This window comes from Chrysemys picta, chromosome 16, assembly GCF_011386835.1.
Source record: "Chrysemys picta bellii isolate R12L10 chromosome 16, ASM1138683v2, whole genome shotgun sequence".
NCBI lineage: Eukaryota > Metazoa > Chordata > Testudines > Emydidae > Chrysemys > Chrysemys picta.
In genome coordinates, this window is record NC_088806.1 from 6,140,519 (window position 1) to 6,165,679 (window position 25,161).

The 25,161-nt window shown below is 48.8% G+C and overlaps 2 protein-coding genes across 3 annotated transcripts in view; one reads left to right on the forward strand and one right to left on the reverse strand.

The window, feature by feature from the left end:
• LOC101944793 (zinc finger protein 3-like) overlaps window positions 1–25,161 on the reverse strand; it is a 439,596-nt gene that overhangs the window by 23,581 nt on the left and 390,854 nt on the right. The window lies entirely within an intron of this gene.
• LOC101944621 (zinc finger protein 883-like) lies at window positions 201–24,068 on the forward strand. 2 transcript variants are annotated; one of them, XM_065569761.1, is made up of 5 exons: window positions 201–373; window positions 4,766–4,855; window positions 5,548–5,674; window positions 20,397–20,510; window positions 20,874–24,068. In XM_065569761.1, exons 2-5 carry the CDS (start codon window positions 4,775–4,777, stop codon window positions 22,400–22,402), a joined length of 1,851 nt encoding a protein of 616 aa, XP_065425833.1. In that variant the 5' UTR covers window positions 201–373; window positions 4,766–4,774; the 3' UTR covers window positions 22,403–24,068. The 2 variants fall into 2 exon arrangements, with proteins under 2 accessions (XP_065425833.1, XP_065425832.1); XM_065569760.1 differs by having other exon boundaries at window positions 204–373; window positions 20,871–24,068.

The window sequence follows — 25,161 nt, forward strand, 5'->3', positions numbered from 1 at the left end:
CGAAACTCTTCTCCGGCTTCGGGAGAGGCTCTAATGGCCCCGCACGAGCTAGGCAGAGCCGCAGCGCCCCGCGAGTGTTCGCAGCCCGGCTTGTCCTCCCCCCCCGCCAACGTCACTTCCGTTCCAGGGAGAGTCAGAAACTACATCTCCCAGCCTGTCCCGCGGCCGTTTCCGCTCTATTCAGCTCAGGGAAGGGAGGGTTTCAGTAGCTGTTACTGCGCATGCTTAGTGCGAGCCCCGTTTGTCCTCCCCACTGCCCAACGTCACTATCGCTGCTGCCTCCGTGCCCAGGGGGGGTCTTCCTCCAGTTGGGACCCGCCCCCTGGGCAGCCCCGGGGTCTGGCCGCACCAGCCCCCGGGCCGGAGCCCCCCGGTGAGTGAGAGACCCCGGGGGGAGCGCTGGGGCCGGGCAGGAAAGTGACTCTCCGCCCCGGGGAACCTGGGAGAAGCCTCAGAGCTGCCTCAGCCCCAGTGGAGCTGCAGCAGGATCTGCCCCCGGCCCCGCTGGGATTGGGGGGCAGAGACGGGGCCCCGGGGGGGGAGGGGGAGTGTTGGGCAGGCGGGGAGAAGCCGGAGTTGGGGGCGGGGAAGGTCAGTAGGACGCGGGGTTGGGGGGGGGGGGAGGGTTGAATTGTCTCTGCAGCCAGGAAATCCCCGGGGGAGAAGTGGCAGGCGGGGGGTTAATAGGATCTTGTCCTGGACCGGCTCTAGGCACCAGCAAAACAAGCTGGTGCTTGGGGCAGCACATTTTTAGGGGTGGCATGGCCGGCGCTAGAATGCTGCCCTTAAAAATGTGCCCCGGCCGCCCTAGCTCACCTCCGCTGCTGCTGCCACAGCGCGCGAATCAGCTGTTTTGTGCCCCGCTACTCGCCCTCCCAGGCTCTCAAGCCTGGGAGGGAGGGGGAGCAGCGGCACGCGAATCAGCTGTTTTGCGCCGCGGCGGCTCGGGGTCTCCCTCTCCCTCCCAGGCTCTCAAACCTGAGAGGGAGGGGGAGATCCCGAGCAGCCGTTTCGCGTGCCACTGCTCCCCCTCCCTCCCAGGCTCTCAAACCTGAGAGGGAGGGGGAGACTCCGAGTGGCCGCGGCGCCACTTCTCCCCCTCCCTCCCTCCTAGGCTTGAGAACCTGGGGGGAGGAGGCAGGGCTGGGGATTTGGGGAAGGGGCAGAGTTGAGGGGGGGCCGGGGGTGGGGTAATTAAAGAACAGGGCGGGGGGCTGCCAAAATTGTTTTTGCTTTGGGCGGCAAAAATCCTAGAGCCGGCCCTAATCTTGTCCCTGTTTGTGTCACTTGCCTCTCACCCACAGATACAAATTCTCTCTAGTTCTTCCCCTTTTCTCTCTCAGTATCTCATACGTGGCTATAAAATCCAGGGAGACTCCCCCTTTCCTTTCAAATGATATGCTCTCTCCTCTCCCCCGATTTCCCCCTGTTCTCTCCCTAATTCTCAAATGTCCATTTAAAATCTCTCCGATGTGGGGGATTTTCCCACCCATTTTATTTGCAGTGATTTGTCCTTGTTTAGATGGGAAATTGTTGCCCTGAGTCATTCCCCAAAACATGGCTACCCCTGGATTGGGGATGGGATGGGATCCTGGTTCTCTGCCAGGGCCAGGAAGGGAGGAACATGTGACCCCCATGGGGACTGCCCAGACCTCGGTTTCCCAATCCCACTTGTTGCCCCCTAACTGCCAACACAGTTGCCCCCAGCCCTCAGTTGCCAGTCACCCACCCATCCCCCACTGCTGGCCCCTTCCCTCACCCAGGAAGCCTTCCAGCTCCCTCTCCCTTGCCCTCTTAAATCAGCTCCTCAAAGGGCTCCCTGCTGCCCATGTGAATGGTGGCAGAGGGGGGAATCATCACTTTCTGTATATGTATTGACTGGATTTTATATGACTGTCCAAACAGTCCCCCTTTTCCCTCTAGTTATTTAATAGCAATATAAAACCCCCTCAGATCTTGGTGTTTTTCTCTCATGTTCTCAGTTGTGTAGTTTCTGACACGTATTCTCTGCAAATCTCAAAGATTGATATAAAAAATATCCTAATCCCCACTTTTTCTCTAACTGTCTATTTCTAATTGAATATGGCCTGAGATTTTCCCCTGTCTCTCTAATTATAAAATACTAAGAAAATCTCAGATTTACACCTTTTCTCAGATTCCTGAACATGGATATAAAATGTTTGCAAATGTTGCCCATTTCCTCTCTATTCAGTTATCAAATATTGATGTGAAATACACTCAGATTTTACCTCATATCAACAACTGATATAAAATCCCTCTGATTTTCCACTTTCCTCTCTATACGTATTTAATACACATCAAAGCCAGAGGCCACCCCCTGTTTGGGGGATTAGTGGTTCCCAGCTGGTTACAGGAGAGTTGGCTGGACCCTTTTCTTTTCTCCAACTGGTACAGGATGAGGAGATCATGCTGAGTGCAGCCTGGGTCCAGAAGTATCCCAAAGTCCATGATAAATGGTCAGTGTGCGGGGTTGCTTCCCGCAGTGCTAAGATGTAGTCACCTCTGGGGTGGATCCGTGGTGGCCATTATTTGCTAGCGACAGGGCATGGACATTTCTTACCTATTTTGGCTCTCCATGCCTTCCATTCTCCTGATAAAGAAGCATCCCCCAGGGCTCCCTCTGCCTGTGTGACTGGCCAGCAGGGGGCAGTGATAACTTTCTGTCCACTTAGCAGACACTGTAAGGTAACACTGTTGCGGGGGGGGGGGTGCATGCCTCTGTGGGGAGATTGAGCTGGAGCTGAAGGGGCATTGCGGGTTAGGGGGAGGCCTCTGGGTGACCGGGCAGGAGGTACCCTAGTCAGGTTGGTGGTTTCTGGAGGTTTGGGGTTTCGGGGGGGGGGGGGCGGGGTTCTGATGTGCCCAGCCCTGAGGCTATGGGTCCTGGAGGCGCGTATCGCTGAGGACTTGTTGGTTGCAGAACAGTGAGGGTGGGTGTCTTTTGGGGAGGTGGGGCAGGGGGTTAGAGGGTGCCTGGTGCTATGCCAGGGGCTCTGTCATGCCCAATGCACAGAACTGTATGGGGGAGTCCCAGGCGCTAGGGAGGGGTCCTGCTGTAAAGCATCAGTCAAACGGCATGGCAGAACTTGCTGGAGGACAGGTGGGGGTCCTAGGCAGGCAGTGGGGGAATCTCAGGTAGGCAATGAGGGACTGAATTCCCAGTGGGGGGTCCCCTGGGGGGTGCTCCCTGGCTTTTGGGGGCTCTTGTGGGAAAACCTTTGGGATTCCCAGCCTGGCAGTGACCGTCTGGTGGGGGTTCTCTGGCCGGTGGGGCTCTGAGGGGTAACGAGTCCTGTTCAGGGATTCTGGGGGTTGGGTCCCAGGGAATATCTGGTGGGACCCTGACTGTGGGGTCTGGGCTCTGGGTACTGGGGGTGTCTGGGGGCACCTGGATGGAGGCTCTGGGGGCTGCTACTAACCATGCTCCTTCTCTCTGATCAGCTTGTGCCATATACCTTGGTCAAGCACTGCCCGGCATTCCCCAGCCACATGCCCGGTCTCTGTGATAACTTTCTATCCACTTATCAAGCATCTTGAAAACTCCAGGACCTTCCAGTTCCATTGGGAAAATTTGTGCCCCGAGTCCTTATCCTAGATCTGGGGGCGGGGGTGGTGAGGGAGGTGGGAAGGGGGTTAGCACTGCCACACAATGGTCTCTTCCACAGCATTCTGGACTCATTCTTTCTGAAATCTGGTTTCATTGAGAACATTGTTAATCCAGAGTCACTGCATGGAAAGACAAGGAGTGACTCCAGATGGACAATGGGGCAAATGAGATCAGCAATTCTCCCTGTGAGGAGGGGCTCTCATTAGCTGCTCTCTCCAGAGCGCTAAAGGAGGGAAGCTGCTCAAACGCTCTGTCCCTCTCTGCTCAGGATATTGGGGTTCAGCTTCCTGGGTCAGATGCTGCAGCCTCCATTGTGATCTGGGAGACCAGGCTTAGCAGCTGCTGCTCTCCCAACAGGGGTTCTGTGCTGGGAAGTGACCTTAATTAAAGCTTCTCTGCCCGGCCCAGGCGATGACTTTCTCCAGCTGGTACTAGCCCCCTGGGGCAGACCTGGGCTCTGAGCTATGGACTCCAGGTTACTGAAACACCTCAGACAAAGTACTGGGGACTGGCATGAAAGTGACTCTGCACAAACAGCCCCTCATCATTTCTCCTCCCATTAGCAATTGCCAGGAGAAAATCCAGCCAGGGGAGAGCAAAGAACCCAGGAATGAGACTTTTCCAGCTAGAGGGGCAGGGAGAGAGGACAGGGAAGGGAAGACTGAAAGAGGCAGTGGTAGAAATGAGTGGGGAGAGAGATTTCCAGCTCTCTAATCCACCCAGACACGTCTTGCAGCATCGCTGGGGAGAATCACTTTCCAGTGAACAAGAAAAGGATCAGACAGGGGAAAAGCCAGTTCCTGACTCCATATCCCTCCTGCTGGAGTGTGGCTGCCCTGGGGTCAGTGTCCGAGGGAATCCCCCACAGTGATTCCTTTGGTTCTGCTCTTTTCTAGCATTGTGCTCAGAGACTTTGTTACAGGGTATTGGGGAGGGAGAAGGGAGGTTAAAAATCTCTTTGTGGGCTTAGCCTGACAGGAGGGGCCAGGTCTACACTATAATAAAGAGATCAAGCATTTTCCCAGCATGGCAGAATCTAGGATGTCTGTCTGCAGGGAAGGGGTCTGGGGGAATTATGATGTGAAATTAACTAAGCCTGTTCTGAAACCTCCACAACTGCCCTTCTCACCCAACCAGGGCTGCAGAATGACGTCCATGTCTTGCTCCAGCTCATCCGATCCTCCCATGACACAGGGAAGAAAAATGGCTGCAGTGGAGCCAGTTCAGGTAGGGATTATTGGGGGGTTGCTGGTGAGTTCCTACTGGAGGAGAGGGAGAGCAAATACGCTGGAGATGGGAAGGTTTGCACAGTCTGGTTTGGAGGTTGGAGCGGGGCAGGAAATGCACAGGGTGGAGAAAGGGAGGAGGACAGGGTGTGGCAAACCTGCTGGGAATTGTTTAATAAGTAGCCTAGATTCTAGGAACAGACCCAAGAGGTTCGGCGGTGGAAATACTCTATTTTGTGGAGCAGAAAATAACCCAGCTACATGGGGCTGGGAAAACTGACCAGACTCATAGTGCTGGAGCCCGATCCGACTAACCAGTGGCTGCTGTGAGATATGAAGGGGGCACCCACCAGTCAGGCTTAGGGGAGATTCCCCTCCCTTTATATCGAGCTCGTCACAATGAGGAGGGTGTTGGGCTTCCTACCAGGGAGCTCTCCCTGGTCCCTGCTAGGGCCTCCCTCTCCTGTATCAGTCTGTGACTAGTAGGTGTGTGATGGATCTGCTGAGAGAGACAGGGGGCTCTCTCTTCGTTCCCTCACCCTGGTGTTTCCTGGATGCTCTGAGCTGGGTGAGGGTGGGACTCTGTTAACTGCAATCCACCCAGAGCTTCCCTTTGATTGGCTCCTCTCCCCCATGAATAGTGGTGTGTGAGTGGGGCAGCAAGTACTGAGTGTTGGACTCTTGCACTTTCAGGGGCCGGTGACCTTCGAGGAGGTGGCTATGTATTTCACCAGGGAAGAGTGGGCTCTGCTGGACCCCACTCAGAGAGCTCTCTACTGGGATGTCATGCAGGAGAACTATGAGAATGTGACCTCTCTGGGTAAGGATTCCTGTCCCCTTGGTTCTTGGAAGGGGAGAAGAAGAGAGAAAATGTTTATGCCACCCCCACAATGCCACCTCTACTCTGTCCTGTTTCAGCATCACCCCAATATGCCAGTGACACACACACTACCAGAGACCCTCCCCCACTGCAGAACACTTTGGGAACAGAGCACAGGAGCAGTATCACACAGTGTCAAATATCTCCTGTTTGGTCAAGTAAAATTGAGCGTTAAGTGCGGCATAACCAACAGAAGCTTCCTACCCCTGACCTCTCAAACACTGAGCCTTCTCCACCCAAACCTGAATGTGCTTGGGGTGTAACGAGCAGGCTGCTGGAGTCAGAGCTGCTGGTCCAGGGTTACTTATCACACAGACACTCCGTGCATCCTTGAATGCTGGCTGGGAGTACCCAGAGAAGGAAGCTCAGTGGTGGATTTAATGTTAGTGGGGCCCTGTGCTCAGCTTCATTTTTGGGGCCCCTCCTTGGGACCCAGCCAAGAAAAAGAACATTCTCTCTTATCCCCCCACCCCCATTTTTCATTATTTTTTTCTTCATCCTCCTCCTATAAGTAATAACTTATAGTAGTCTAACTTATTTTTCCACAGAGCACTTGTAAATCACTGAGGGTCTCGGCGGATCACTTAATGATCTTTCCAAATATTATTTGTACCGTTAGCTAACTAGTGTAAAGTGCTTTGGACAAGAGCCCTTTGAAAAAAAAATGTAAAAAACATTGTGGTGCGGGGTCTGGCCAGGATTTAGGGTGTGGGAGGGGGCTCAGGGCTGGGGCAGGGGGTTGGGGTGTGGAGCGTTTACCTGGGGCAGCTCCTATTTGATGCGAGGGATGTAGGTGGGGATGTGTGTGCGGGGGAGCAGGAGTCAGAGGGGTCTGGGGGTGCGTGGGGGGCAGGAGGTATGGAGTTGCAGGAATCAGGGAGGTTAGGAGACTGGGGTGTGTGTGAGAGGGGTGAAGGAGTAAGGGCTGGGGGTGCAGGGTCTGTGAGGGAGTTAGGATGCAGGAGCAGGCTGGAGGTTGGGGTGCAGGGTCTGGCCAGGTGTTAGGATGCAGGAGGGGGCTCAGGGTTTGGGCAGATGGTTGGGGTGTGGAGCGCTTATCTGGGGCAGCTCCCATTTGGTGCGAGGAGTACAGGTAGGAATGTGTGTGTGGGGTGTACAGGAGGTCCCATTTGGTGCTCAGGGTGGGGGTGAGGGTGTGGGGTGTCACGGAGTGTGGGGGAGTCAGGGCCCTGTACCCCCACTTCCTGCGATTCACCGTGACTCTCAGCCAGCCAGTAAACCAGAAGGTTTATTAGGTGACAGGAACATGGTCTAAAACAGAGCTTGTAGGTACAGAGAACAGGACCCCTCAATTGGGTCCATCTTGGGGGGCAAGGAGGCCAGAGTTCCATCTGGGCCTCCCTCCATTTCCCCAGCCATGTTGGGTGTGCTTGATGGCACTTGCAGGCCGCAGGTGGGAATGTTTATGCGGCCCGTGCCCTTTTGCCACCCCACAACCCCTGAGGTTCAAACTGGGATCGGGTCTTCTCCCAGCGCTCCAGTCTGGGGGGGCTTTGATTCGGGTTCTCCTGGTTAAGTGCCCTCATCTAGACATTGGCCACCCTCTGACCAGGTGACTCTGTCACCAGCAGCTTGGCATAAGCCCCTTTCATTTGATGCAGCCACATCGGGGCATAGGGGTCAGTATACACCGCAAAGTGTCGCCCAAATAGATATGGCTGCAGCTTTTTAAGGTCCTGCACCATGGCCAGGCATTTCTTCTCTATGGCCGGACAATTCTACTCCTGGGGCAGCAGCTTCTTGCTCAGGTACCCGATGGGGTGTGTCTCTCCCTTAGTATCGGCCTGCATCAGCACCGCGCCCAGCGCTGCATCTGAGGCGTCAGTGAACACTTTAAGGGCTTGGCAACGTCCTGGTTTACCAGATTTACCGGGCCCTGGATTAGAGCCTCCTTCAGCGCACAGAGAGCCCTCTGGAACTGCTCGGTCCAGACCACCACGTCTGGCTTCCCCTTCTTACATAGCTCAGTGATGGGGATAGCTAGGGAGCTAGAGTGGGGTACAAACCCCTGGTAGTATCCCGCCATCCTGATAATGGCCTGGACTTGTTTCTTGGTCTGGGGAACGGGCCAATCTCTGATCATCTTCACCTTGGCCAGATCTGGGCTTGAGCAGCCACTCCCCACCTTGTGGCCCAGATACATCTCCTCTGCCATCCCCACCCTCTGGCTGGGAACCTGCAGCACTGCTGGACTGTGTCACAGACTCCGGGCCAGTAAAAGTTCTGCAGCAGCTGCTGCCTGGTGCAGTGGATCCCCTGGTGTCCAAATTCAAATCCTCGGCCGTTACAGGAGCAGGGCCTGGATCCTGCCCCAAAGAGACAGTCACCCCCCAACAGTCCTCACAGCCGATATCCTGGAGAACCCCAACGACCAGCCAGCCCAACCCCTCCTTGGTCTGCACAGGGATCTGGGCCATAGGCAGGGTGAGGGGCTTCATCCCTGGGACCTTCACGCAGGTAACACAGCGCCTCAGCATCTGGTGGGGTGCACCACCCTAGGCCTGACAACAGTTCTCTCTGTCCCAGGATCTCACCACTCCAGGAATGTCTCCCCATTGACCATCACCTGCTGCTCCCACTGGGGGTCCCGAGGGTCCTGAGCCCAGGAGACTCCACACAGACACATAGGTTGGGGTCAGAAGTGGAAGCCTGACCACCACCCCACCCATCTGGCTGCTGGCGTCTATGGCCTTGGGACCCAGCAAGAGAGCTAGACACTGGGCTTTTCTGCAGGATCCCCCTGGTTCAAATCACCAGCCTGCTCAAAGGCAGTGTGGTGGGAATCCACACATCCCCCCTCCTTAACCAGGGGCAGCAATTTAGTATCGAGGTTCCCTGCAGAACTGGCACCCTGGGGTCTATCCCCACTCACCCCTGGGAAGTCCCCTATGCCTCTCCGCTCCACCACCACCAGTCCATGCTGCTGCTGCGTCTCCTGCAGCTTTTTCTCAGGCTCTCACTGTCTCTCACGGTCCTCTTGCTCTCTCGGACTCAGCTCCAATCCCATCTGTCTCCGATCCCCTGATGGGGAACCCTATCGTGAAGACTCCCATTTGGTTGGGGACAGGAGTTTTGGGGAGGCCTGGCTTCCACTCCAGCTGCTCCCAGATCCTCTTGTAGCCCCATTTGGGTCAGGAATCTGCTCCTTAGAGCGGTCATCATCTTCCAGCTGCCCGATTAACTGTGCTTTGGTGAATTTTCCAATGTGTAACACTCTCTTTTTGCACAGGTTTACAATGTCCTTCTTAAGGAGATGGTGATAGGGCATCACTCCACTGTTCCCAAGTTGTTCTGGACTCACCGGCCTGTGTGCTCTCAGCTCCACATGGTTTCTAGGAAGAACCCCTAGTGTGCCAGCCCTTCTCCAGGTCACCACCTCTCTCCCAGGGTTGAGCTGCAAACTCCTCCACCCCGAGATTGCTTGTCACAGTCCCCAGGGGGACCCTGTTACTACAACAGTCCTTCTCGCTAGTCAGACACTCCCAGGGGTTAAGTGTAGCTCCTTCGCCCCCTGAAACCACCCCTCTAGGAGCCTTCAGCATGCTTGGTCCTCGTTAACCCCCCTTCGTTTTACTGCTCCCCAGTCACTTACTTCAGGAAGCGCCATCCACGGGGTGCAGTACATCCCACCACTGCCACCAGTTGTCATGGAGTGTGAGGGAGTCAGAGCCCTGCACCCTCACTTCCTTTCATTCACTGTGACTCTCAGTGAGTCAGTAAACCAGAAGGTTTATTAGGTGATAGGAACATGGTCTAAAACAGAGCTTGTAGGTACAGAGAACAGGACCCCTCAATTGGGTCCATCTTGGGGGGCAGAGAGGCCAGAGTTCCATCTGGGCCTCCCTCCATTTCCCCAGCCAGCTCCCAACTGAAACCCCCTGCAGCCCCTCCTCTTGCCTTTTTCTCTTTCCTGGGCCGGGAGACCACCTGATCTTTGTTCTCCAACACCTTTAGTTAGCATCTTGCGGAGGAGGGGCCCAGGCCATCAGTTGCCAGGAGACAGTGTGTCGGCCATTCTCTGTGCAGACCCCCACACACCCCTGCCCCTCCAGGGCTCTGCAACAATCACACACCCTTATCCCACCACCTAGACACTCAAGAAATGCATTGGGGAAACTGAGGCACCCACACAGTATTCAGAGAAACCATTAAGAACATTCCCACTTCATTACGGGGGGGCTGCAGGATTCAGGGCATGGGGTGTGGGAGGGCATGGGGTGTGGGGGGGTTCAGGAGTCAGGGCAGGGGTGTGTGGGCTGGGGTCATGGGGGTGCTCCCGGCCCCCTGCCCTGAGTGGCTCACAGCAGGGGCTGAGGGTGGGGGGTATGTGATAGGGGAGTGCAGGGGCTCTGCCCTGATTCCACCCCCTTCCACAAGGCCCTGCCCCCACTTCTTATTCGCCTCCTTCCCCAAGCATGCTGCAGTCCCAGTTCTCCCCCTCCCTCCCAGAGTGACCTGAGCTCCGGCAAACAGCTTTTTGGCAGAGGGGGAAGCGGTGGGGAGGGGCAGGAACACAGTATGCTCCAGGGATGAGGTGGGGAGCGTGGAGCTTGACTGTCGGTTGGTGCGGCGCCTGCAGCAGGAGCCCCAGGAACCGGCAGGACCAAGCTTCTGACCCCACAGCTGCTCGGCCCTGGGGTCTCCTGTCATTGGGGGCCCTGTGCCAGGGCACCCTGTGTTTTAATATAAATCTGCCTAAGAGGGAGCTCCAGCAGCAGAACATTGACTCTCACCCAGGATTACAGATGACACAACTCCTCACTGCACTGGATTGCACCACAGTGTGTGAAAATGGCTTAGGTTGGTAGTAAAACTTCCAGAGACCTGGAGAGTCTTGCTCCCCCATCACCATTTGAAATAGCCACAATCTCTCTTCTCTGCAGGCTCCTTGGATTTTTGAGTTCCTCATTGCCACAGTCACATAACCCCGATTCTTATTTTTCACATTCTGCTTTACCAGACTAATTAGAGTCTGCTGCTCCCGAATTATAGCTTCTAATTTCCCAGTGTTCTCCACACCCAGGGATTTTCCTACTCCCTCCCATTACACTGAACTCATTAGATTCCCTAGTACATAAAAACAGCCACACTGGATCAGACCAAAGGTCCATCTAGCCCAGTATCCTGTCTTCTGACTGTGGCCAATGCCAAGTGCCCCAGAGGGAATGAAAAGAACAGGTAATCATTAAGTGATCCATCCCGTTGCCCATTCCACAGGTTGACTGTGCGTTGTGTGAAGAAATATTTCCTTTTGTTTGTTTTAAACCTGCTGCCTATTAATTTCATTGGATGATTCCTACTCCTTGTGTTATGAGAAGGAGTAAATAACACTTCCTTATTTACTTTCTCCACAGCAGTTATGATTTTATAGACCTCTCTCATTTCCCCCTTCGTCTCTTTTCCAAGCTGAAAATTCCCAGTCTTTTTAATCTCTCCTCATACGGAAGCTGTTCCATACCCCTAATAATTTTTTTGCCCTTTTCTGGACCATTTCCAATTCCAATGTATCTTTTTTTTAAATGGGGCGAGACCACATCTGCACGCACTATTCAAGATGTGGGCGTACCATGGATTTATATAGAGGCAATATGATATTTTCTGTCTTATTATCTATCTCTTTCTCAGTGATTCCCAACATTCTGTTCGCTTTTTGACTGCCTCTGCACCTTGATTGGATGTTTTCAGAGAACTATCCACAGTGACTCCGAGATCCCTCTCTTGAGTGGAAACAATTAATTTAGACTCCATCATTTTATATATCTATTTGGGATTATGTTTTCCAATGGGCTGCAATATGTGTTATCCTGACATCTAGTACTGTTGAGATCCTTCATTTAGTAATATACCTGCTCTTCCTGTTCCCTTTCTCCACCGAACCTCACCAGCCCATGCTTACTGTTCCCAGCTTCCCCAGGACTCTCTCTTTGTCTCTGGACCTCTCTGAGCAAGAAGCAGTGCCAGGGTGACTTGCCCTCAATCTGGAGTCTTCGATTTCTGGGACATGGATTTACTTTCTCTGTGTTTTAGGAGCCTCTTGGAAATTGAGTGTCTGTGACATTAACCACAGTGCAGTCTGGACTGTTGAACAGCTGTGTCCCCTCAGTTCCCCAGGCTGGGGTGCATAGGCATGCGCAGCACATTTCATTAGGGTGTGCACCCAGGGAATTTTATTTTTTTTAAAAGGTGAACATTTATTGAATACTCAGTCATAAGGAACATTATTTTTATTCATCAAACAAACTAAAGAAACTAAAACTTAACTAAACTTATTTTTTTTTAAATTAACAACTAAACTTTACTTAAAAAATACAAACTTAAAAAATGAGACACAAAATACCAAATTTTTGCTGTAGTGATAACCAGACGTATACAAAGATACAGTCAATTTTCATGATCTTTATCTTTAACCAGATAATGAGCTAACCCAAATTGACCAGATTAAGGTTTCATCATCTTCCTGTCCTAGAGAATGAGACGTCGCTCACCGGGTGTTGTGGACTTAAATTCCTCAATCACATCATTGTAATTAACTGATGAAGCCAATTCTTGTTCAATGTACAAAATCATGAGTGAGTCGAGGCGCTGTTGGGACATTGTACTACTTAGTTTGTTTTTTTACATGTGCTAGTTTCAAAAAGGCTCTTTCACATGAACAGCTTGTAACAGGTAAGACTGCAAAGCACTGAATAGATTTGTAAAAGGCCTGGAACATGGAAGACCGATCCGATTCCTTTAGCCAATCAAGCCACTCTCTGGTGGTGTTCGTAGTGCTACCTTTAGGAACAGATCCATCATAACCCCGAAGCAATCAGACTTCAGCTTCCAACTCATCCAAGGACACTTTAAATTTGTTGGCAATGATTCTCATATCGTCCCTGCCCAATGTCTAAGCTCAGCAGTTTTCCCATTGCAGTCACAATTTTACAAGTGTCCTGTTCAAATTGCTGGTCAATGCCGGTAATCATTGAGTCTAGGAGTGGGTAAAATGAAGTTATTCTCTCCTGCTCCTCTTTTGTATCAAAGTGATGCTGGGACTCAAACACATCAACAATACGAGTGCACATTTTTCTCTTCTTAACTGGTGCAATCGATATATCATTCTCTACACACATTTTCATACTGTCATTGAAAATATTCTGGGCCACTTCACATCGCAGCCAAAGAGTTACGCAAGCTTTTCACCCCTGTCATTGCAGTAAGTAAGTTGAGATCTGGAGCTTGAAGAGCCTTACTCACTTTTACCACCATCTGGAGAATAGGGTGCATCATGTGAAGGGCAAAGATGAACTTGAATGAATTTAGTTCATGGATAAGGCCCCTGGCTTTTATTTTAGCATTAGCAAAGCGAGTTTTTTCGATAATCTCTTGTAAAGCTTGTAAAATGATGGAGTAGTTTTGTTTTACAGCAGCCACTGCTTCTGCTCTGCATGCCCATCTTGTGTTTGACAGTCTTTAACTGGGATCCTACGTCTTGTGAAATCTTCTCCATTACTGCATGTTGCACAGGACTCCCCTCCATGAAGGCATAAAGAGTCTGAATAACACCAAAAACATCAAAGACGGTTCTGTTTTGTTTACTTGAAGTGCATGCATCTACAGGCACTGTGCATAGCAGTGTACATAGAGTATTTCACTGTTTCTTTACATTTCATTTGGACTCCCGCAGTACATCCAGACATAGTAGATGTGCCATCAAAACAGACAGACATCACTGATGACCAGTCAGTGTTAAGAATGCCAAGGACATCATTTAACTGGTCAAAAATAGACTGAGCATCAATTGTTAATAGTCTCTGAACAGACACAAAATGTTCAACTGGACTATGTTTTTCATTGTCAAAATACCGCACCACAATGGACATCTGTTCATGGTGTCCACAGTCAGTAGTGTCGTCGGCAATTATTGAGACCATTTTTCCATTTACCGAAGACACAATCTTTTGTTGCGTAACGTTGTGTCATTTTGTGTCAAATCATTTTGGATGCGATTACTCAGATAGGTAGCATTTCGAGGAGATTGTTGCACATGCTTTGCCATTACGGGATCATATTTTTGGACCATATTGACAAGATTTAGAAATAAACCTTTCTCAAAACTGTCAGCTTTTTCATTGTGACCCCTGAATGGTCTCCCACCTTTCGCCAAACACAGAACAATGTCAATCGGTCGCTCCATTACACTTCGGTTATGGCACCGTTCTTCTTGTTTAGACAGATAAGCCTGCTTGCCCTCATCCAACAGTACATCAATATGTGTCCCTTCATTAAAACTTGACCATGAAGATCAGCTTAACACATGAGATTTTGACAGGTGGTGGTTTTTAAAACATTCGTTAGCCCTATGCCAGTTTTTTAATCCCTTATCAATTAATGCTGGATCAGTGTGACCTTTGTTTGCTGCATCATTAGAGGAGAAGAAACGGCAGTAAAAGCAAAATGCTGCATCCTTTGATGAGCTATATTCTAACCATCTATACTTTTCATACCAATCGGACTGAAAACTTCTTTGTTTATTCCCTATTTTACTTCTAGGAAACAAGCTCAATGTAGGCTGATAAGGACCTCTAGATAATCGAGACTGGGGGTTAAATCTATTTTTGGAATATCACAGACCGGGTCATCAGATGGAATGTTTGATGGCTTTGAATAGGAACTACGCTGACCTGAACTAAGAGACAAAGTCTGTTTCTGTTGGTCATTACTCAGTTTATTGCACAGGCTGGAACTGGTGGCAGCATTATCTTCATGTAAGTTCTTAACCGAGGAGTCCGAGGTATTTGCACTACTATCAGCACATTCATTATAATTCAGTTTGTCTGCGCCTTTTCTTATCTTAACAATGAACTGATCCATATTCTAAAATTAAAAGGGAGTACAATACGATTGAATTAAAACATAAAGCCACGGGCTTGTTATGCTGTTTCAGTAGAGTACACGCGACAAAGATGACAAACACTGTAGACACTGCGCTGGGCACGCCTGATGCGGCCGTTTATATAGGTCAAAGAATTTTCTAGAATAGCAGTCAGAGGGGGAGGGGAGGACCAATGGTAATGCGGCGCCGCAGTAGTGGGGACGCATGCTGCGAGCAAATGCGGGCTTTCTAGATAGAGTGTATCACGCGATTAAATTTAAATTAAAACACAAAGCCAATTTTTTTTGAGACATTAGGGCAGGGATGGGCAAACTTTTTGGCCCGAGGGCCACATCGGGGTTGCAAAATTATATGGAGGGCCAGGTAGGGAAGGCCCTGCCCCCTAGCCACCCCCCACCCCCTGACAGGCCCCTGGGACTCCCACGCCTATCCAACATCTCTGCTCCCTGACCGCCCCCTCCAGAGACCCCTGCCCCTAACCACCACCCTGGAATCCCACCCCCTATCCAACCAGGGGCGGCAGGTTTGTATAATTTTTGGTGGTGCCCAAGCAGAGCTGTCCCATCCCTAGGACGGATTGGGTCAACCACCCTGGACCCTGCACTTTGCGAGGCCTTGTGCTTTAGGGAGACACAGGTTCCAGGGCAGCCTGGGGGCTTAGCGGAGGGCCTGGCACCAGCGAGCAACCCAGCCCCTGCATGCCTCACTCCACCCCTTCCCCCCCACCCCACTCCACCCCTTCCCCCCAAACCCCTGCCCCTGAGCAACGCTGGGAGCTGGTGGGGTGGAGCAGAGCGGGCTGGGACCAGGTCACTTGCTGCTGCCAGCGCCAGGCTCCCCACTATCTCCCCAGGCTGCCCTGGACCCCTTGTCCCCCTGAACAATGGGACAGGGCTAGGCACCACCATGTTGCGTGACGGACACTTGACAAAGTTATTGGACTTAGTGATGGACATTGTGGGAGGTAGGGGGTATTATGTCATTCAACCGGTAAAATAGCACACAATTTTCCACACTGAAAAAAAAAAGTAACCTAGTTAATAATAGTTAATAATAATAAAATCAACTCATATAATTAATGAAAAATGTGTGTATACTGTATATGAGATTATTATATGAGAAATGAAAATGAGCTTGCTTTGGGATTTTACAAGGCACTTATATCATTTAAACACATTTGGTACCCTAAGTAATGATAACACTTCTTGAAAATCACATAAATAGGGATATCATGATCCCTTTCCTTCACCCCATTGCAAAGGTGCAGGTGTTATTCCTGGCTGCCCTAGGGCTGCAGAAAACCCTATGGGCAAAACATATGGAAATAAGAGGATCAACTTATACAGAGGGCTGAAGGGGGAGTCCCATTGTGCATTAATTAACACTTAGATAGAATGGAATGCCCAGAAGAATGAATGACTTGAGGACAATTTCCTGAGGGACCCATGCCCTTGCAGAGCTTTTCTAGCTCTGGCATTTACATTTCTACATAGGGTGGTTTGGCCCACAGAAATAAAAATCTGCAGATCTTCCATGTGGTTTTGGACCAATGGAAAAAAACAGTTACAATTCAAGTGACTTTTAAAATTCCCTATGAAACTGAGTTAACAAAATAAATGAGCTTATGGACAACCAGAAAATATACTTCTCAGGTGAAAAACTATAACTGGGCTTCTTTGCAAAGAAATTGTACATTTTCTTACAGGAAAAGCCACAAACTGTCTGGAAAGGAAGAGTAGATTAAATTACTTGCCTCAGTGAAATTAAATATCCGGAGAATTGCTGTGCCTGTGATGATGATGACTGGGGTTTGCTCACCTGTGGCTCCCCCTCCCTGTGCTGTGGAGGCACAGCCAGGCAGGTCTGCATTTGCAAGCAGGCCCCCTGCCTCAGGTGCAGCTCCCATTGGCCTTGGTGGCCAACAGTCTGGGAGCCTCCTGGCCAATGAGCTGGGGGTGGGAGAGGGAAGTCAAAGGGGAAGATTGTATGGAGCTCGGGAGCAGGGGAGGCAGTGGGGAGGGGAGCTGTCTCTGGAGGCACAAAGTGGGGCTCTCTGGAGAGGGGTGATGGCACAGAGGCTGTTGAGGATCTTTCAGGGGGGCAGAGGATAGTGTGGGTCTCTGTGGGGTGAGGGGGAGTGATGGACAGAGCCAGCTGCAGCCTGGGTCTGGTCTGTGGGGGAAGGGAGTGTTGCTATACCCCCGCCCCCAGGAAGCCCCCTCTGTAGTGTGTATTTTATGCCAGCCCCGGGGTGCCCATCGCTGCTCCTTTCTGCTCCCCTTATCCTCCCAGCCCCCCTAACCATGAGGCTCCTAGCAGCGTTTGGCTCAGCACAGAGCCAGACATGCTGCCCCAGAGCTCTGCCCTGCATTAGGGTGTGCCTGGGCACACCTGGCACACCCCATGTGCACGCCTATGCAGGGGTGCTTTACTGTGAGAGCAGCCACTCCTGGGCAGTTAACACACAGTCTCCAGCATGTGACTCGCTCCCAGCAACACAGTACTGCTAGTCAGCCACTCACAAATTACAGTACACCACAGGAGAACCCCATAAAATTCTCTGGTCCCACACTTCCCCTCAGAAATGTGCATCTTGCCCTGTCCAGCACACTACTGAACAATACAATTTCATGTGAAGTCTGTCATTTCATCAGTGGAACATGATATGCACCAGCCTTGTTATCCCAAATGGAGTTTCCAACATATATTAATCCAAACACACTGATTTGATAAAACAATCAAACAACGTTATTAACTACAGGGAGAAAGAACAGGAGTACTTGTGGCACTTTAGAGACTAACAAATTTATTAGAGCATAAGCTTTCGTGGACTACAGCCCACTTCTATATGCATCCGAAGAAGTGGGCTGTAGTCCACGAAAGCTTATGCTCTAATAAACTTGTTAGTCTCTAAAGTGCCACAAGTACTCCTGTTCTTTTTGTGGATACAGACTAACACGGCTGCTACAGGGAGAAAAAAGATTTTCAGTGACTATGGGTAATGAGGCATGAAAGTCAGAGTTAACAAGCTAAAATGAATTCAAAGCAAATGTTTCTCTCACATATGCTGAGACAGGCTGGCTTTCCTTTCAGCCAGGACTTCCCCTAACCTGCCCCTGCCACCCAAGGTCAATTCTTCAGGAATTATCATGAGCAGAGGGAAAAGGGAGAGAAAGAGGCTCAAGCATTTTCCTCACCTCTTTTTATAATTCAGTCCTTTGTACTAGAAACAACTTCTGTTCTCAGCTGAGTCATGGTGACAGGCTGTCTGCTGTAGATAGGAGCTTCAAGTGGTCCCTGTGATGGAATGTAAATGTCTTCTTCACACCTTCCCCCTGCCGGAAAATGGCTATTTGACCAGCTCGTTTGCCTTGCTGTTTGCTGAGGAACTTAGGGTTAGGGTTGCAACTTTTTCAGTAATATCATACAGTAAAATCTGATAACTTTACATACAGTGTTGCTACACATTTTAACAAGAGGATAATATTCATGAGATTGTCTTTTCAAATGATACCTCACAAGCCATACTGTGATAAATGAAGGGGAGGGGAGGGAGCTCCCTTTTATTAATCACCCAGCCAGCCAGTTAGCTGTAAAATCCCTGTTGGTGTCTGTTCTCTGCTTGCTTTACCTGTAAAGGGTTAACAAGCCCCAGGTAAAAAAAAAAGTAGTGGCACCTGACCAAAAGAGCCAATGGAAAGGCTAGAACTTTTTGAAACGGGAAAAAAACTTTCCCTTTGTCTGTTCTCCCGAGAAGGAGACAGGGAGTAGCAATGCTGTGTACAGCTTGAAGCAGGTATGAAAATTCATCTTCCATACCTAGAAGAAATGATTGGGATAGGAAATGTCTGGAGAGACACAATCAGGTTTATTTTTTATTTTGAATTTTGGATCTCCTCTATGCTATCCCAGATGCTTTTCTTTGCTTGTAACCTTTAGCCGAACCCCCAAGAAAGCTATTTTGGGTGCTTACAAAAATTAATTGTGTCTTTTAAGATCAAGCAAAAAGCCTAAGTTCCAGATGTATTGTTTTCCTTTTTGATTTTAATCAAATTTACCTTTTTTTAAAGAATAGGATTGGATTTTTGGTGTCCTAAGAGGTTTGTGCATGCTGTTTGACTAGCTGGTAGCCACAGCTAATTTCCTTTGTTTTCTTTCTCAGCTGTTTCCCAGAGGGGAGGTGAAAGGGCTTGAGGGCACCCCAGAGGGAGGAATTCCCAAGTGCTCCTTCCTGGGTCCAAGGGTTTTTTTTTTTCATTTGGGTGCTGGCAGCATTTGCCAAGCCAAGGTCAGAGGAAAGCTGTAACCTTGGGAGTTTAATACAAGCCTAGAGTGGCACGTATTAATTTTTAGAATACTTGCAGGCCCCACTTTCTGCACGTGTAGTGACAGAGTGGGGATTCAGCCCTGACACATACTACGTACAAAATTGATCATAATTTTGTAGAAGAGTGAGCATAGGGGTACAAACTGACACAGCGTCTGTCTATGTGTGTTCCCAGCAGATATGTGGGTATTTCAATCCATTATAAGCAGAGTGTTCAGCATCTTCAAGGACCTGGGGAGCTGATCCTGGGAATTCACTGGTTTATTAGGTGTGACACTGTCTGGAATTGTGAGACACGTTTTATTATTATTATGTTATTATTAATACCAATATGATAAAATTGCAATGAATATGCCATGTAAGGTGTAAGTGAAAATGTTATGATTTTCCAAGTATGATAATTTTGTTTCTATCTTTTGTATCACCTTTGTATTTTGAGTTATAGATATGTAGGGTATATCTGTATTTCCAGACTTGAGCAGTGTTTCTGGGTGACAACCCCAGATGTATTGGTATCACTGCTGCCTAGCCTGTTTGATGGCCCATCCACGGTCATCAGCTGTACTATGAGCACATGGAAAGGACCAAGGGGATACACCTATTAAGTCTGGAAGACATGCAGGGGTATGCCTGTATAAGGAGAATGCCAAGACTTTTCCATGCCATGTGCTGTGAAGCTTGTATTTGGGACACAGGAAGTACAAGCCACATGGCAAAAGGAGAATAAAGGACACCTGAATCATCTGGATTTTGTCTTCAATCCCTCTCCCTACCTCTGGAGCAACTTCTCTAGAAACTGAAGCCTTGACCAAAGGACTGAATGATGTGGGTGTGTTCCAGATGGACTTTCAAGCCAGCAACTCACCAATACTGCTAAGAACCAAATACATAGATTTCCGAATGTATCTGACTGCTTTCCCATTTAACAACTTCTTTCTCTCTTTCTTTCTTTCATAATAAACCTTTAATTTAGATGCTAAAGCATTGGCTGGAAGGATGGAATTTTGGGTAATATCCAAATCTATACTGACCTGGCAATGTGGCTGACCCTTTGGGGTCAGAAGAACATTTTGTCTGTGTGCGCAGAGTTTTTAAATAACCTCTCACTGTACTGGACCTAGGTGCTGATTGGGAGTCAGAGAACTGGAATGCAATAAAGGGGGCTGTGTGATTTCTGTTTTCAGCTTCTCGATAACCAGTGTGGGGGACCCAGGAGCACAGTTTGTGACTGGTCATTGAGTTTAACTTCAGTGTTAACCACTAGCTTTTGGAGCATCTGCTCTCCCTTTTTCAGCCTGCCCTGACCTTGGCATTTTCAGTGAGGACTACCGCAGGCACACCAGGTCACACTAATTACTGAAGATAAATTAATAGAATGTTTTTTATGACCAAATCTTATGAAAACAACTGAACTCCTTTGTTTTCTTTCATCTGAGCAGGGTTTCCAGTTTCCAAACCTGATGTGATGTCCCAGCTGGAACAAGGGGGAGAGTCATGGGTCTCAGACCTCCAGGGTTCAGAGGAAAGAGAGATCCTGAGAGCTCCCTGCATAGGTGAGGAAACATAAACCAACACAAAATCTGTGAATGTCTGAAGGAAACATCTGGGATCCCCTACAAATCCCTTTGGAGGTCTCTCAGTTCATTATTGTCACTACCAGAGGTCATATCCTCAGGGTAACTATACCTCATGGCTTCCTGTAGATTCTAGCAGATGGCAGGCCGTGGCTTCCTTCCTTCCCCCTGTGAATTTGGATGGGATGTGAAGGCCGAATCGATCCCCTCCTCTCTACTATTTGGGAGAAGAGTTTGGGGGAGTTCAGTTTCTGATTTTTATTTGACGTCTCTCCAGAACTTGTTTTGGTTTGGTCTTCCCCTTTCCATCCCTGTTTGAGGTTTCTGTCTCTATCACAGCAGGTGATGCAATGGTATGTGAGAAAGAGGAGCAGAATTCTCAGCAGGAAAATGTTGAGCAAGTGGATAAACACAGAGCGGAAAGGAATGTGTCCAGGAGTCGTGAGCAGGAAAAATCTTGTGAGATTCAGTACAGACCAGAAAGAGAGCAGGGAAACCAGCTAGGGAAGAAAGTGGGTAAAGGTATTTCCTGTCGAGGAACTCAGAAGGATTTCAAAGAAACCACAACACAGCAGGAAATCCTCAGGGGAAAAAGAAAAAATATATGCACTGAGTGTGGAAAAAACTTATGTGACTACTCAACCCTTATAAAGCATCAGCGAATCCACACAGGAGAGAGGCCCTATGAATGCATTGAGTGTGGGAAAACCTTCAATCGCAGCTCGCACCTTATTAGTCATCAAAGAATCCACACAGGGGAGAGGCCCTATGAATGCTGTGAGTGTGGGAAAACCTTCAATCACGACTCGCACCTTATTAGTCATCAGAGAATCCACACAGGGGAGAGGCCCTACGAATGCAGTGAGTGTGGGAAAACCTTCAATCGCAGCTCGAACCTTATTAGTCATCAGAGAATCCACACAGAGGAGAGGCCCTATGAATGTAGTGAGTGTGGGAAAAACTTCACTAACAGCTCAAACCTTAGTAGGCATCAGAGAATCCACACAGGGGAGAGGGTCTATGAATGCAATGAGTGTGGGAAAAACTTCACTCACAGATCAGGCCTTTTTGAGCATCACAGAATCCACACAGGGGAGAGGCCCTATGAATGCTTTGAGTGTGGGAAAAACTTCACTCACAGATCAGCCCTTTCTAAACATCAGAGAATCCACAGAGGGGAGAGACCCTATGAATGCAGTGACTGTGGGAAAAGCTTCAATTACAGTTCGCACCTTATTGGGCATCAGAGAATCCACACAGGGGAGAGGCCCTATGAATGCAGTGAGTGTGGGAAAAACTTCACTCACAGATCAGCACTTTCTAAACATCAGAGAATCCACAGAGGGGAGAGGCCCTATGAATGCAGTGACTGTGGGAAAAGCTTCAATTACAGTTCACACCTTATTGGGCATCAGAGAATCCACACAGGCGAGAGACCTTATGAATGCAGTGAGTGTGGGAAAAACTTCACTCACAGATCGCACCTTATTATGCATCAGAGAATCCACACAGGGGAGAGGCCCTATCAATGCAGTGATTGTGGGAAAAGCTTCACTAGCAGCTCAGACCTTTGCAAACATCAGAGAATCCACACAGGGGAGAGGCCCTATCAATGCAGTGATTGTGGGAAAAACTTCACTAACAGCTCTGCCCTTTCTAACCATCAGAGAATCCACACAGGGGAGAGGCCCTATGAATGCAGTGAGTGTGGGAAAAACTTCACTAACAGCTCAGCCCTTTCTAACCATCAGAGAATCCACACAGGGGAGAGGCCCTATGAATGCCATGAGTGTGCAAAAACCTTCAGTCAAAGCTCGCACCTTATTCGGCACCAGAGAATCCACAAAGGGGAGGCCCTACGAATGCAGTGAGTGCGGGAAAACCTTCTCTTAGCACTCAGCCCGTGTTAGCCATCAGAGAATCTGCAAGGGAGATCAACACCATAAAAACCTTTAGGGCTATTAATAATTTTTTTTTCTGTAATACTTTGGCTGATTCCCACATAGTAATTTTTAAAGCTTTTTCAACAGTTTGCAGCACCGTTAACCCTCAGCTTGTCCAATGAGGGGCCCATTTTGGCCTTTTGCAGTTTGCCCTGTTTTGAGATGGACCCATTTGTCCTTTCTATCAGCTCCATTGTCCCATAAGTAATTCGAGTGTTCCCTGCCTATCAGGAGCCAGGGAGCATCACGTTTGTACCATTGCTCCTGTTGCAACATTATTGTTAAAGTAAGCAATGATACAGATCGTATCATTGCCAGTTTTTCTCATGTTGCTCTAGGTTGTGCTGAAGAGCAGTTATATTGGGAACTTTTCAAATTAAATTATTTAAATAAAGAGGAGCAGGGGCAGGAAAAAGTGTCATTTCAGCCTCTGTGACACTGGAAGGAGATGGGGTGACTCAGAGATTCCTTCCTTCCCCATAACGGCAGAACTGTTACCTTTTGTCTGAGCTATGCAGAGTTTATCTTCATCACATTCTATCCATCCACTTCTCAAAGTGTCATGTGATGAAGTGTTCTTAGTTGTCTTTGATTAGAGATGATACTTTGACTTCTTTAATCCTATACTAGAGTCGCTGTGACTGGAGATGAAAGTGTCAAGGACCTGGAAGGGAAATTCAAATGGATCCCAAACACAGTGTGATCATTTGGAGTTTAAATCCCAGGTTCCATCTATTGATAACGCCACTTCTAACAAGGTGGTTGTTTTGTCCCCCATTATGGGGATGCTAGGATACTAAAAAAAATTGTAAATAACATAGCTGACTATTGAGACAGCGCTGAGTGAAGCAGGATTGAATCATTCAGAGGAGACTGTGATGGAAGAATCTCTTGTCCTGATTCGCATGATCAGATGTAACCTACTCTGGAGTTTCACTTGACACTTTCATTGTCATGTATTCTATCTCTCTGAGATGTGGCTTTCTATCTTTCCTGGAGGCTCTTTGGTCACCCAATTGGATATTAGTTCAGTTTGATAGGATTGTAGCTCAGATTTTTGGAGACTTTAAGAGAAATGAACATTTGCTAAAGTCATCATTTTTCACTTCAGTTTTGATTTTCCCCACCCCTCCATAATGACATGGAGAAATTTCAGGTGCAGTTCTGTCAACAGGAGAGACCTCTCCAATTTACTGGAAATGCTAACAAAGAAACAGTGGTGATTTAAAATCCCCACTCAGAAATGGTGAATAACAGCAGAAACCCAACTAATTGGAGGAAGTGCATATGATCAGAGTGTAATTCAATTGTTTAAGTCAGTATTGTTTCAGATGATCTGGGGAAAGTATTCCATGGTAAGTGGTTTTGAACTAGGCAAAATGTCCATGTATTTGGTTCCCAAAGCATTTGTAACCCAGGTCCCATAAAGGTCTCTACTAGCTAATCTTATGGTATGGTATGTGCCCGTCATGGCACAGATGTTGAGGAAATAGAAGTGTGGGTTTTGTTTAATTTATCCTTTGATAGACCTTTGGTCTGACCCAATATGGCCGTTATGTTCTGTGAATAAATATTTCCTTTTATTCATTTCAAACCTGCAGCCTATTCATTTCATTTGGAGACCCCTCCTACTTCTTGTGTTATGAGAAGGAGTAAATAACACTCCCTTGGTCCTTTAAAAGATATTATGTGACATCCTGCCCCCTTGACTCTCATGTCCTGGGACCAACATTGATACAACACCACCACAACAAACAAGGTTAAAAGTCAATGCAAATAGGAGAAACATCTTATGTTTCATTCCTTATGTCCTGGTCCCATCATGTGGCTATTTCCTTTTCCTCCTTTCTGTTAAAAGCTTTGGTGTTTTTCACAGAAACATTATTTCCCAGGAGAGACCTAGGAGTGGGGTCTGCATTCCTGTACCAAACAGTCACTAGAAGGGGGCAGACAAAGGACTTTAGGACAAGGCGTCCATCACTATCAAAAAATCATCTCCCTCCTGCAGGTCACTGGCAGCCTGAATTTGTTCCTTATCCTCCTGGAGTCTGGGGGCTGGACTCAGCACTATCCAGCCCCTCTGTATGTAGCAGTAACAAACACAAAACTTGGCTTTAAAACGAGGTGTTCCCCTTCCTTCTCAGGGAATATTTTTCTATGATTGAAGTTGAGCTTCAGTTCCCCTCTCCTAGGGGCAGGTTGGGTGTGGGGCCAGCTCCCAATGAGATCTATTTTCACCTTTGCCCACTTTCAGTCACTCTGGGATCCTAACTCTGCTCCCGGCTGCCAGGCAGCCTCCAGCCCATCCACCCTGCTTAGTAGCTCTATGGTCATGTGTCACCGCTTTGATAGCACCCATAATGTGCAGGAAAGGCATTCCCCACCAGATGCATTGGTGGTGTAGTGGTGAGCCTAGTTGCTTTCCAAGCAGTTGACCTGCGTTCTATTTCCAGCTAATGCAATAGTGATTTTTCTCATTTGTTGTTTTCTTGTCTGGAAGTGGTTTCATTTCATTCACATTGTGTTATAATCGCATTATCCATAGAATGAGACAATAAATGTGTCAAAGCCCAGTAGGTCATACAGGATGGAGACACAGAAGGGGCTGGAATGTGACATCTGTAAAAGACAGAACACTTGGAAACCTGCATCTCCCATCCCCTTCCTTTCCGTGTTATGATTCCAGC

Bases quoted from the DNA above. Each gene is read 5' to 3' on its own strand.
- LOC101944621 (XM_065569760.1), top strand. From the start codon at position 4,775: ATGACGTCCATGTCTTGCTCCAGCTCATCCGATCCTCCCATGACACAG. The intron at 4,856-5,547 runs GTAGGGATTATT...TTGCACTTTCAG, and splicing joins CTGCAGTGGAGCCAGTTCAG to GGGCCGGTGACCTTCGAGGA. The intron at 20,511-20,870 runs GTGAGGAAACAT...TCTCTATCACAG, and splicing joins CCTGAGAGCTCCCTGCATAG to CAGGTGATGCAATGGTATGT.